The sequence below is a fragment of the Penicillium solitum genome (genome assembly GCF_028829755.1).
Source record: "Penicillium solitum strain IBT 25940 chromosome Unknown utg000009l_segment0_segment0, whole genome shotgun sequence".
Taxonomy (NCBI): domain Eukaryota; kingdom Fungi; phylum Ascomycota; class Eurotiomycetes; order Eurotiales; family Aspergillaceae; genus Penicillium; species Penicillium solitum.
Window position 1 is genome coordinate 700795 of NW_027072128.1, and position 13620 is coordinate 714414.

The window sequence follows — 13620 nt, forward strand, 5'->3', positions numbered from 1 at the left end:
TAAATACCCTGCTCTTCCTGGAGTGAACATACAAGGATTCTTCTTCTTCTTCTTCTTCTTCTTCTTCTTCTTCTTCCAGTAGCTAGCGGCTACAACACATTGTTATACATAAATACTGGAATGCGAGGCTATCCAAACTGTCATATGCTCGCGCGTTGACTATATTTAATAACCCTTCTTCTACCCCTTCTACTTTCTTTCCTTTCTCTTATTCCCTTCATCCACCCCGCACTTTTATATATTCTTCCTGTGGTATATTCTTTTTCGACACCCTCCACCCCGCCAAACAGTCAATTGTAAGTCTACGAATCTACGTGGATAATATCCATTGTATTATGATTGACGAATATAGGATGAGGCTGGTACTCGCGAACTTGCGAGTAGCGATCACGGGATCCAGTATAAAATATTTTTTAAGGGGTGGGGATATCGGCAATGGTGTTCTGTTCAAGCGAACTGACACCAAGAAATTATCATGATGGTCGATATACCTGGCGGAAGAAGAGTCATGTACCTCTAACGCCACGCGAACGTGCATAGGCTTGTGCCATCCTACCGGCAGATCGGCATATTTCCGAATCTGTTAGAGAGGATCGGGCTTCCAAGAATGGACGTGAATTGGATAGTTCGCCTGTGCTTGAACAAGTGGTAATGATTTTTATAGACATCTACACACCAAGCGAAAAGCCTAGGCTGAGGGAAACCGCCGGGTACAGTGAGGAGATGTATCTCGAAACACTCGGACAGTGCGAGATACCCCAGAGCATCTTCCATCCTCTCAACCACGCTATGCTATACCACTCAAACAACGGAGCATGCAAATGTGGAGACAGTCGAAGCCAGTGTGGAAACCCGGTCCTCCACGAGGCTTTTCCAACCAGCAAAGAAAAGAACGAAAGATACACCCCTCCTAAAAGAAAGGGGAAGTAATGAAAGGTCTTCTGGATACCGGGTATGTCGAAATTGGAGCAGAAATCCGGAGCCAAAGCATTGTATACGTCGCCGTTTCCAAGGTGGCCGTGGTGCACAACTGTTCTGCCTGCTATTGGTATCGACTCCGAAATCGTGTTGATCGCCCTAGTACATTGCACTGCAGCTTTCATGTTCCATCACCAGACCATGCTGGAACTGCGATGCAATGGAGTCCTCCGAATAGTACTGGCACCCAGAGGACATGGACGGTGTTTCTCTGGTCCACTCATTGATCAGCGCTTCCACGGTTGCATAAGGAGTGGATGCTGTTGCGTGTGCGAGGCGCTACACATGTAAGTGATATTCAAGAGACTGATGAAGAAATTGAAACTACTGCGTTGCTTCTATGACTTCAGGCTCAGAAATCGAGCCCACGATTAGACTAACCATCACCTTATACAGGTAGTCCTAGTCATAACCTCATTGAAATGCTGGAAAGGCTGATGAAGTATGCTACTGGAGATCTCAGGTAATCTGCATTTTGGGAAAGCGTTTGCTCCAAGACAGTATTCTTCCGAGTATAAATGAATGAACATAACCTTCCGAATATTGAGTATCCCGCGGTTTGTACCTAGGCCAGTGAAAATTAGGTAGGAAGGAGGCCATGAATTCTTTTGCACCTGAGATTTTCCCAAGAATACCTTCAAAATCTACGAGCTAGGGGTGTAATAATATGGCACATCATGTGAGGGTGCCCGGGCCCTTCTACACTTTTGATATGTAAGACAGTTTCCCATTTCAGCCTCGTGTTTCGGGCTGACCCCAGTGGTGAGGTGATATTTTGCTCCATCTGGGGTTATGTTCTACCCTTGTTACTTACTCCCCTGCGGCTTCATTCGTACTATGTCATTGATACCGCTGATCCTCTTACATAGGGGAACTTGATAATCAAATGGTGAAGGAACCTGAGCGTTTACATTCCACGCAATCCTATGAAAGTCTGTATTCTCAAGTAAAGACTACGCTGTAACACATGACTTATACGAAGAGATTGATTCTTCTATGTTTGCTAGAATACCTACAAACAATATGAGTGGAAATTCTCTCATAATCGGCCATTTGGCATATTTAATATCGCTCTCTCTCTCTTCTACCTTTTTTCCTTCTTTCATTCCCTTCATTTATCACTTCCTTCAACATTTCACCAAATTCCCAACACATACTCTCTATCCTCATTTTGAATTTAACCTTCAACATGCCTCGCGTGAGTGTACATCGACATCATCCAGTGTGTTATAATTGATACAAAGGGGTTGACCCTTCTCAATTTCCCTTATATTTGCTATATATAGGACTTTCCCTTCTTCTTTTTTCTTCTCCTTCCCACCTATCTCTCACTTATTTCTAACCTTTTCACTTCACTTCAACTATTTCCTATATTATATTATATTCTGGGTTTCCTATGAACAGTACGAACGTGCAGATTCTCTGATGCTTGGCCATTGACTAGTAGGTGGTCCTCTTCCCCTCTTCTCTTCCTTTACTCCTTACCATCTTTCTGTCTTTCCTTCTCTTCGTCATTCTTCGCCTGTTTCTTTCCACTTTAATTCCACACATCCTCTACCCACGTTATCTTCTACCACAATATACAACCTGCTGTCCGATGTGAGTCTACACCGATAACGTGATGAAGTTGACAAAGACTACAAAGTGAGACACGGATACCAAGTTCCATCCCGGCCATATGGTAACTCTAGCTATTAGGCCCTGAGCTCAGTCCCCAGCCTCTAGAAAGAGATAGACTAAGCCATTTGACATGGTTCGGCTCTTCCTCCAGAAGTACCGGGTGACAAGCAATGATTCCTTTTGCGCACATGGATAGCAGCACTATCCTTGTCGGCCACGCCATCCCAAATTAGCGTCCTGGGGATTCCAGACTCTACAGTTGTCGACATTGCAGTCCTGACCACCGAAACGGCCTACAGACTCCTCAAACGACCCTTATGGTACGCCTTTGTCGAATCAAAGGGGGAAGTGGACATATTGCGCCGGAGGGCACGATGGCTACTGGGGATATGCTACTTCATTGCATCATAACACCTCCCAAGTTTTAGGTTTGGGCTGCTAAAGCCCGAAGCACAGAACAGGCAAAGTGCGAGGAGCCGGGGTTAGGTCTTTGGCAGTACCAGTAAGGAAACTTGAGACAGGAGGGAGCTGGGTGCAAGAGGAATTTGGGGATGGCTGGTTATGGAACAAGTTGGATGTGGTGGCAGATGTGATGGCTGCTCCATGTCGACTGGAACATCATTCCACATGTCCAAAGTGACCCGATTCTCGGCCATTCGTTATTCAATGACCATCTTCCCCTTCTGCCATTCTCCCTTCTTTCTTCTCTTCTCTATTCTTCATATACATTTAACCTTCCACCTAAACCTTCCCTCGAGGAATTCTCATCAAGCAATCCACCATGTCTCACGTGAGTCTATACCGACACTATCTAGTGTGCTATAATTGACGAATATAGGATGAGGATCAAATCTGCCACATCGCAAGGATGGAAGCCCATCTCCAACTTCCGGTGCTTGTTTGATGGCAGAAGAAGAGGCCACTACCGTGCAGGGTAGCACTACGAGCCCACACAACTAAACCTCGTTAAGCTGCAGAGGAAGCTGAAGGTGAAGCCCACCAGCTGTAAGTTTAGTCCGGAATCTTGAACCTTTTACCAAGTAGCCCGATATAATCATGAACTAACGATGAACTCATACAGCGATTGGGAGCTGGATGATATTAATTGGTGGAAAATCCACATATCTAATCCACGTGGCTACTATCAGCCGTGGACAGAACAAAGTCCCCTGTCGTTTTACAATGAACAGAAATCCAACTGCATACGCACTAGTCTACCAATCCAAAGACAAAAAGGATCTTGCGTACACCCGCTTACAGGATCTGGAAGGCTTCACTGAACGTGTCTGTGGCGATAAACACGACTTCCCAGACCTAGCCTTTACCAACGTCCGACCATATGATGCAGCATACCAGGTGATCCCTGAATCAAATTTCGACGGAGACACGTTCACATCCGGCAGGCCTTTCCCAAACCAAGACCCACCGGTATAAGACGAGGCGAAGCTACGCCTTATCCCATGGAAATACGAGATTCTTGATTCCTTCGGAAATGAAGCCGCGCGCCGACGCAAATAAGCACGCCGCGAAAGAGAGAGGGAGCACAATATCACCTCTGATATGCACATTCCTTCCTAGGGCCGAGAGGCCATCGCAAAACTTCGATCTGGCCCCCTGCGTAACACGGATTTGCGCTTTCGAATTAGTCAGATTGATAGATCCCCAGATGTCATTGGCCCTATCGTCTCACTACTGCTTGTAGTAGAAGCGCTGTGACAGTAGGTCGGAGTTATGGCAAACCTAGCACGCATTACCTCTCTAGATCATGCCGGGCTGATTGATTTCCGGGCCCGGTTCGTGGAGGGTAACCCACGCGTCGTACGCGCTATATAGGAGGACCTCGGCGCCTCCCTTGATACTATCCGGGACGCCGCGACGTTTACAGAAGGTTTGCTGTTAGTGGACCGATGTATTGAAACCATGACAGACACTGTGATCAAGGCGGAGGTAGAAGACATCGCGGCCACAATGCGCCCGCCGCCGCAAACGCCACTACCTTCTTCACACGACGCGATCTTAATACATTTCTAAGAGCTGGACGTTGAGAGCTGCCGAGGACGGCAGCTGCCTTTCGAGGGGGCAGTTGTTAGGGCCCCAATAGTATCCATACTAAGCATGGTCTAGTTAGTTATGTACCTACCTAGGTAGCCTCTTTCATAGCAATACGATCATCTTTACCACTACGAGTCTTATTCCATAACAGGGGGTACGAGGAGACCCGAGAATTTCTAGGTAGTTTCGGACTTTTAAGCTACGATGTACCTAAGGTATGACGAGCTTCAAAGTACTCTGAAAGACGTAATGTATAAAAAGAATAATGCAATATGTATGTCAAACTATCTGTAAATGCAAAGATCACTCTATCAACCAAATAACTGTAGGGTATTGTTGAGCTCTAACACCACACCAAATCCCGAATCAAAACACAAAACCAAGTGAGAACAGATTCGCCACGCTGATGCAAGTAGAAGAGAAAATAAAAACCCGAGATATGAAAAAAAGGACGGCGCCAAAACATGTACAGCCAAATGTCCATATGTCCAAGAGCCCAGGGCCCAGGATGATGCGAAAAAAAATAAAATAACTGCAGACCCATCCATCATGGGTACAGCGGGGAAATAAAAACAGGGGGAAAAATATGGGAATCAAGAAGATAAAAATGTATATGCGAAGGATCACTTTTGTCCAAATTCACGGCCTGCGAGACCCAAGACCTTTCAGCACGACCCGCCGGCTTGTGCCGATAGATCCGATATCGCCAATGCTGCGGACTTTAGGCAAGGAGTGTCCAATCACGCTGCCGTCGCCGATCTCAAATCGGTCATCGGCATCGTGGTTGGGCGGCATGCTGAGTGCAAAGTGGGGTGGGTTGTGGGAGCTAGAGCGGCGGGTCTTTTGAAGGACATCTGCAACCCAGGCTTCACCCTCTGGGCTCATGGATTCGTACCGAGCACGTGGTTTGGGACCAGCTAAACCAAGTGGCGTGGAGCGAGATTCGTTGGCAGTGGATGTAGTAGCATTGTTGTTGGGGGAGTGGGCGTCGCTGACTGAATAGCCCGAAGACACTGAAAGGCGTCTGCCGGTCGAGGAAGGGAGAGGGGCGGCGGTAGGTGGAGGTGAGGTGAAGGAGGATAGGTGGCCTGTTGTCACTGCTCTGGTGCCCATTACATCAGATGCGGTTGAGGCGCGGCGTTTCTTGTGAACGGTAAGGGATGAGGGTGGCCGGGCACTGAGCACGGATGGTGGTCGGGAGGGGGTAGCCCGGCCGGAGGTAAGATGTGAGGTAGCTGGGGTCAACATAGCGCCCGGAGAAGCGTAAGACGGCGATGAACGTGTTTTTATACCCTGCACTTCCACACGGGGGGTTTCAGACACCTTGCGGCGACCATGATGAATGACATATTCGCGAAGGTATTCGCCGAGGTCAGCCCATCCACCGCCAACACGAACCATCACTCGCTGTCCCTCTTCTCCAACGGTGCGAACGAAGAGTTTCGTCGGTGCGGACTGGCCCCCGTGGTGGAGGTGATAGAGTTTGACACAGCTGTCCTCTGTCTTGTAGGCATGGGAGTGGCGTCTCCGGGAGGCGGGCATCAAGGTCAAAGAAGGTGCGGGAGTGTTGCTGCGAGTTGGACCAGTGGGGGATTCGGATCTGTACCGCATTCGTCGGTCCACCGACGAGGATGACGAGGATGTGTCTGCTTCGTGGTTGGAGTCGACCAAATGGATATGACCAGGCAACGAGTTGAGAATCGAGTTAATCTTTTCATCGAGCTGGTCTCGCGGTTGCTTGCTGTGTTTGTTTGGTGAGGAAGGGCGGAATCCGAAATCGGTGAGTTCGGACTCATGCTCTTCTACATAGGACAGCTCTTGTCTCTTCACACCCAGACTTTCAAGACTTGGATGGGCAGTCAGTCGCTGTCGCAAGCGGACAGACTTGGGCTGAAGAAGGTGCTCCATAGCTCTTCGGGCGGAATTCATTCCGAATGTCTTTTTGTTTCGCTCCGCTATTTTTGCCATCTCGTTTTGAGTGTTCAAGTCAGTTGCAGACTTTCCTCGGGACAGTTGATGACGGCCGGTAGGGAGACGTGGAACCGGTGGAATGGATGTAGCAGATGCATCCTGGAATGTGATTTTGCTTCGTGTCTAGGATAATCAGTTAGCGATGGGCATATAATCAAATGGACAATGGCTTCACATACTTTTGGGGGTTTGGGAAAGTCGGTAGATGTAACAGAGCGCGTCCTGGTCCTAGACGGTTTCACACTAGCCACACCTGGCGCCGGCTCGCTTCCCAGACCCAACCCCAAGCGTTCGTTGATAAATCGCTCGAGGGGCAGGCTGACCGTGCGACTTTGTTGGAAACTGATGCGCGGGTCAGGTTTCTGGTTTTCCAAACGACGCAGACGATCCTCTCTCAAAGTATAGTCCCCATGTGAAGGAGGCTGTATAGGTTCAGGGTGAGATGATGTCCCAAGAGGCGTTACATTAGAGAAATCAGTGCGCGGCTCAGGTATCTCGGGACTGGATATGAGAGAAGAATGGTCTGAAAGCAAGGAGCCCACCGAGCCAGTAGATGTCCGACGACGATGCGTAATTTTGTGCGCTACTGTGCCATCTTTGTCAAGATCAGGCTTCCCTGGGCGGAATTTGGACAGTTTGATAGGGCTCTGTAACGGCTTGCGAACAGTCCGTTGACAAGGTTCTGCTTTCCGTTCATTCTGCGGGTGGTGAGACTTGATGGGCGTAGGGTTTGAGCCTGACTTGGGTGATGCGACAAGCATGGGTATTTGGGAAACCCTGCCAGACGGTCTTGATTTCGGCACTCTGATTTCTGACCTGTTTGGTGTGAGGACCGGAGAAATAGTTGCTGCCACCGGAGTATCACACTGGCTCTGTTCACTTGGCCCATTCAGGGATCCAGGATCTTGGGAAACAGGAGAAGTGGCAATTTTAGGCTCGGGATTGAGCTCGGCTGATTTGAACTGTAGAGAAGGTTGTTTTTCCCCCTCATCAGTGTTATTTTGTCTTTCATTGGCCACAGTATCACGGGGCAAGTCTTTGCGACCTGCGGGGGCATTTAGCTCTCCCGCGGCAGGTACACCGGCAGAAACGACAACCTCCGGAAATTGGACTTCCATTTCAATCGCAGGGGAATCTTGAACGAGAGGATCTTCAGCCAGAGGGCTACGCTCGGACAATGGGCTTGTTCTTGCCGAAGCTTGGCTGAGGGGTGACACAGCTCCGTCAAGCTGTTGGAAGCCGGGCGGAGGAATGTTTTCCTTGTTTTCCAAGGTGCGGTCAATTGCGCAGGGCTTATGTGCAAGAGCTGGAAAGGCCTGCCGGTTGATCGCAGGAGCTGGCGGAAAGTCGGACTGTGTTGGTGTGTCTAGGTCCTCTGCCACAACCACGGGTGTAAGATCTTCTTGCTTCTCTTCGATTGGAGACTTCGATAGAGGTATCGAGAGTTGTAGGCTTGGCGAAGCGTCCCCTTCCACGCAGTCTGCAGGAAGAGGCGTCTCTTCGAGAGGCACCACCTTTGATTGTTCCACAGATTGTGGGCTAATCGGCCTTACATCACCGGACGAGAGTTCAAGGCCACACTGGAGTTCAGGCTCATGTTCGACAGCCTGGGCCGCAGGGGAGCCGAGATCATCCGAAGGTTCCGATACAGCTATATCGGATGTTGGGTCCTGCCGTGTTTCCTTGAATGACTCTGCGCGCTGGAGATCGGCTGCGTGCATGTCCGCCATTTCAGACTCGGCTTTTGACCGCAACCACGCGTTGTGAACCTTGTATTTATCAGCCTCCACCACCCATACAGCAAAGTCAGACTCAATGGCTTCTAAGTCATCAATCCATTGTTCGGGCAAAGAATCCGGACGACCCTCTAACGCGTCGAGAACCCGGTCCATCCGCCTCCCCACACCCACAACTGCGGACTCCAGTTTAATATGATCGGCAGCTAGGGATGCATCGGAGGATTCGCTCGGGTCGGAGGCAGAGGAATGTGGGGTTCGCAACGCGTGGAGGGATGAGTTAAGGGCGGAGCGGGTCAAGCTCAGCTCTCTGAGTAAACCAGGAATTTGGCGTAGGACGAAGATGCGAACTTCCCAAGTGGCAAGTAGGGCATTCAGTCGCGACAGATATGGGAGAGCTCGGAGAATGGTCGCGGTAATAACAGCTGTGAAGTCACTCAGCTGTACATAGCTAAGCGGCGGAGGCACAGAGACGCAGCTTGTGGCGGACGAGGGCCGAGACCTGGATGGAATGTGGGCATTCAAAACGTGTTCCTTTAATTCTTCCACGTTAAGATCATCCATCCCATCGCGGATTTCATCGGCTCTCCTCTCGTATCCTTCGACCACGCTGGCTAACAAGCTCCCATAGTAGCTTGCCTGGGTGTTGCTAGGGGGAGCCAAGAGCCCCGAAGGGATGAGATTTTCTCCAGAGTGCGACTCAGATGGAGGAATAAAACCCATCCCAACCTTCGCGTCGCGCTGGTTTGGCCAATTCCATGATTGGACCTCTTTATGCCACAAGTTCAAGTTCTGGGCAGCTACCGCCGCGCGTATCCCTAGGGCGCGTTCTGACGGCGACACCTGGGAGATGCTTCGCGAGAGGATATCATGGGCGGCTTGTTCGTTCGAAGGGACTGCGTCGGTCGATGTGAGGGCTTGGAGAGTTGATTCGGGAGAGAGGTTGCTGAGGAGAGGGTCGAGTTGCTGGTAGATGGAGCCAGGGATTCTTTCAAGTGAGGTTGAGCGCGAGTCATTTCGAGAGTGGGAGGGGGAGAGGCGGATGGAAGGGTGATTCGGGTTTATTCGACTGGCCGCCATTCCGAATAGATGCTCAGCCTAAGTCGGGGGGAGGTAAAGTCACAGGGAGCCTCGACTGGCTCGAGGATGGCATGTAAGTGACGGACGTCGGAACGAGGGCGGGAAAGAGGACTGTCGAGCCCGCATGCTGAGACGCGCGTCTTAAGAAAGTGCAGAACTTGGCAAGCAATAAGCTCTTGAAAATAGAGAAAATAAATGAAATGGAAAAATGATCGGAGGTTGACGAAGGAGGTCAAGGTACAAAGGTGAGAAGAAGCGAGGGAGTGCGGAGAGAGTGGATGGTGCTAAAGTGGGCACAAATGAGCGACAAGGAGCGAAAGACCGGCTTTCTGATCACAATTGATATCAAAACAATAGTTTCGGAAGATTTTCTGAAGTTGAATTTATTTTGAAGTGGAGATCTGATCAGGGGAAAGGCCCTAAGGTCTTTTTAGTGGAGTTGCCGGTATGAACCATCGCCGGATGATCCGCCGGGGAAAAATACTCCAACACGACAGTTCAGTGGTTTAAATTTTTTTATACCGTACACACATGTACATATATCTTGGATATCCAAAATTGCTGCATATCGGAGGGTTGGGAAAAAAAAGCAATTCTGCATGTTCAATCGACGAAAGAGAGAAAAAGAATTCCTGGAAGGGGGAAACAAGGCTATTTGAAAATAGCTTCAACTATAGACGCAAGGAGTAATATTTAAATACTTATCCAATTATTTCCTATATACTCCGTATATACTCCGTAACAGATATTGATATCATAAAACTAAAACAAATTGCTTATTCGATCCATTTCTACAATCACTATGCGGTCATGATGGCGTTGAACTGATGGCGCACATCCAAACCCTGGAATAGGGCCCGGGAATATCCCCGAGACTCTTCAGAAGTGCAGAGTAGCAGAGCTGCACAAGTATCTTCTGCCAAGTTAGTCGAACATCATGCAAGGGTTTCGCTATCGCCCAGAACTTATGGAAGGTCTTCCCGAAGCCCTCGCCATAGAGCTCAAGAAATATGAAGATTGGTTCTTGCTTGAGCCACCCAAATTGAAGGCGATCACAGATCACTTTGTTCGGGAGCTGGAGAAAGGTCTTACCGTTGAAGGTGGATCTATTGTCAGTACCGATTGACCCAAGGCGATTTGCAAAGTAGATGCTAACGGAAATGGTGGCATGGATTGAAGCCTATGAACATCACATGGATCATGAGATACCCAACAGGCCAGGAGAAAGGACGCATTCTCACAGTTGACCTGGGAGGAACCAATATCCGTGTATGTGAGGTCTGTCTTTCCGCCGGCAAGAGAGACTTCGAGCAACGTCAGAGGAAATACAAGCTTCCGGAGGAGGTCAAGACAACCACAAAAGAAGCCCTGTGGGGTTTTATTGCGGAACGAATCGCGTCGTTCCTCACTGAAAGTCAGAGTGATATCAGTGCTTCAAACCCACTACCAATGGCGTTCACATTCTCGTTCCCAGTGGAGCAAAAGTCCATCCGCAGTGGCGTTCTGCAGCGCTGGACCAAAAACTTCAATGTTTCCGGGGTGGTAGGGCATGATGTAGTACCTCAGCTGGAAGAGGAACTTGCAAAAAGGGTAAGCTCATGTTGAATACCAAGAGAGTCGGAGTTGACCAAATTAGAACATCCCAGTGAAAGTGGTTGCCCTCATCAACGACACAGCGGGGACCCTTGTCGCATCACGTTACCGGGATCCGCAGGTAAAGATTGGTAGCATTTTCAGCACTGGCTGCAATGCAGCGTATATGGAAGAATGTCGGTTGATGCCCAAGCTGTGTGATTCAGGACTGCCCGAAGATGCAACTGTAATCATCAACACCGAGTATGGCTCCTTTGATAACGAGGGTAAGGTGCTGCCCTTGACTCCATTTGACCGCCAGATCGACGGGGAATCTGCCCATCCAGGCAGGCAGATCTACGAGAAAATGGTGGCTGGTTTGTACATAGGAGAGATGCTGCGCCTGGTGATGCTTAAAATGCATGAGGATGGCGTACTGTGCAAGGGCCAAGATTCCTCGCGTCTTCGGACCAAGAACTCATTGGAGACATCATTTTTATCTACTGTCGAGATGGACATGTCGGAAGGTCTGACCAACATGAAAGAGGAGTTCAAGGAGAGCCTTAATCTGAAACTCTCGCTAGACGAACTGAAGGCGTGCCGTCATCTTATTGGTCTGATCGCGATGCGTGCATCGCGTCTCTACGCGTGTGGGATTGCGGCCATCTGCATGAAGAAAGGGATCCGTCAATGCCACGTTGGGGTTGATGGCTCGGTGTTCAGTAAATATAGTATGTTGAAGGGGCGGGCAACCCAGGGTCTTCGTGATATTTTTGATTGGGATCCAGGCAGATTGGATTTGATTGCTCTAAACTCGGCCGAGGATGGGTCTGGAGTAGGAGCAGCTTTGGTTGCGAGTTTGACTCTTGACCCGAGTGAGCTAGAAGAGTGTGACATTGAGGAGATGTAAAATTGAATGCCCTCAAGCTGTTCCAAAGTTGTGAGAAGAGTGGGAGTTCCAAGGTTGTAAATGTAAGATCGTCATCTCTCCAGAGCGACCATAGACGATAGCGATAAGCACTTTAATTGCAGTCGACCCTCTTCCCTCCATCATCAACTCGCACAATGCGCTTCCGAACACAATTAAGAGACAGCAGGACCTTCTCCAGTAAGATTAATCGATAAAACAAATGATCCATGCTAACTAAATCAGAGCTCACTGCGTCGCTGTCATCGCTAGGCAAAGTATGTTGGATGCGCCTGGAGTACGAGGTGATCCGCTTTACCATCATACCCGACCAAGGCACACAAGTGTGGGCATCAATACCAGTCGTATGCATAATAATACAAAACCTATCAATAATATGATCTATAAATTAACCGTTTCCCAGGGAACTATTTTCGATGACACAACCTACGAGCTAGAGTCCAATTCGGACGCCATCAACATCGAAGTCAACATCAGCGTCCTAAACCGAGCCCTGCGCTCCGCCTGGGGCTCAACACATTCACAACTCCGCCTAACTAAAAAAGACAAAACCCCTCTCTTGGCACTAACTGTCCTCGCATCAGAATGGACCGAGGGAAACATGGCCTTGGCCACCAATAATGATGCAGATGGCTTTGGCGACGACGCAAACCCAGAAGCTCCAGCCGACACGACAGGCGATCGAGGACCGCGCGAGCGCCAGACATGGATCACGCAAGAAATCCCGATCAAGATCCTCCACGAGTCAGCAGTCGAAGGCCTGCACGAGCCGCATTGCCCAGACCCCGAAGTGCACATTATCCTACCCAATCTGGCGCAGTTAAAGAGCATCTCCGATCGCTTCACGAAACTCGCCTCCACAGATAGTAAAAGCCGACAGCCGGGTGTGATGGCGCCCGAAGCCCCGGGGATGCACTCTGTTTCTTTCAGTGGGTCGGGCGCTAACACAGCTGCCACAGCACTGTCCACCAACTCGTCTCCCAAGCTGGAATTATCTGCTAATATGCATGGTTCGCTGCGGCTGGCTATTGCTACGGATGAGCTGCGTATCGCGAGTGTTTGGTCTGATCTCGTGAACCCGCCGTTAGACCCTGCGCAAATGACACAGGAGCAGATGAGCCAGCTTCCAAGCGAGCTTAATCGGAAGCGGGAGGCGAGTGAGGGATTCGAGTCTGGTTGGGCTAAGGTGCGAATTGATGGAAAGGATTGGAGTCGGGTGCTCAGTATTGGGAGACTCAGTCCCAAAGTTGTTGCCTGTAAGCTGACCGATGATCCTTGGAGTTGCCGCTCGATAGTACAAGCACTGACTCGATTCCTCATTCGCTATGGTTAGGCTTCGTCAATGAAATGGCATTGGTTCTTTACGTTTATCTGCCAAGTAATCGGGATGGCGAGGAATCTTGTTTAACGGTGAGTTGACATTGTCCCAAGAATACATTCATGCAACAACCAAGCCTTCTAACAGTTATGTTTTAGTATTATATCAATTCATTCACCACATGATGCTGTGGTGAAACTTGAGCTACGGTGTTCATCTTCCAAAAGTTCAGGTGTTCAAGGGTCGGAATGAATTATTAGATATCGTTATTAAGACAGGTGCATGTCAAAAGCCATGCAAGAAGAGACCTCCAGATCCAGAAATTTCCAGCGAGCAACAAAATGTCAGGCCAGAATAGAACAACA

The 13620-nt window shown here is 49.3% G+C and overlaps 4 protein-coding genes across 4 annotated transcripts; 3 read left to right on the plus strand and 1 right to left on the minus strand.

Moving 5' to 3' along the window:
- Positions 1-3379: 3379 nt before the first annotated feature.
- On the plus strand, positions 3380-4032 carry N7455_011398 (uncharacterized protein; the record flags this gene model as incomplete). The annotated part of the gene is made up of 4 exons (XM_065606653.1): positions 3380-3388; positions 3437-3490; positions 3537-3603; positions 3680-4032. 4 exons carry the CDS (start codon positions 3380-3382, stop codon positions 4030-4032), a joined length of 483 nt encoding a protein of 160 aa, XP_065459819.1.
- A 1257-nt stretch (positions 4033-5289) lies between these two features.
- Positions 5290-9437, minus strand: N7455_011399 (GAS2 domain protein; the record flags this gene model as incomplete). The annotated part of the gene is made up of 2 exons (XM_040954342.2): positions 5290-6744; positions 6801-9437. 2 exons carry the CDS (start codon positions 9435-9437, stop codon positions 5290-5292), a joined length of 4092 nt encoding a protein of 1363 aa, XP_040815039.2.
- Positions 9438-10357: 920 nt separating this feature from the next.
- On the plus strand, positions 10358-11919 carry hxkB (putative hexokinase; the record flags this gene model as incomplete). Its single annotated transcript, XM_040954497.2, has 3 exons — positions 10358-10548; positions 10617-11027; positions 11074-11919. Exons 1-3 carry the CDS (start codon positions 10375-10377, stop codon positions 11917-11919), a joined length of 1431 nt encoding a protein of 476 aa, XP_040815042.2. The 5' UTR covers positions 10358-10374.
- Positions 11920-12074: 155 nt separating this feature from the next.
- On the plus strand, positions 12075-13440 carry N7455_011401 (checkpoint protein HUS1 family protein; the record flags this gene model as incomplete). Its single annotated transcript, XM_065606654.1, has 5 exons — positions 12075-12117; positions 12163-12281; positions 12341-13193; positions 13271-13347; positions 13414-13440. 5 exons carry the CDS (start codon positions 12075-12077, stop codon positions 13438-13440), a joined length of 1119 nt encoding a protein of 372 aa, XP_065459820.1.
- Between the last annotated feature and the right edge of the window lie 180 nt (positions 13441-13620).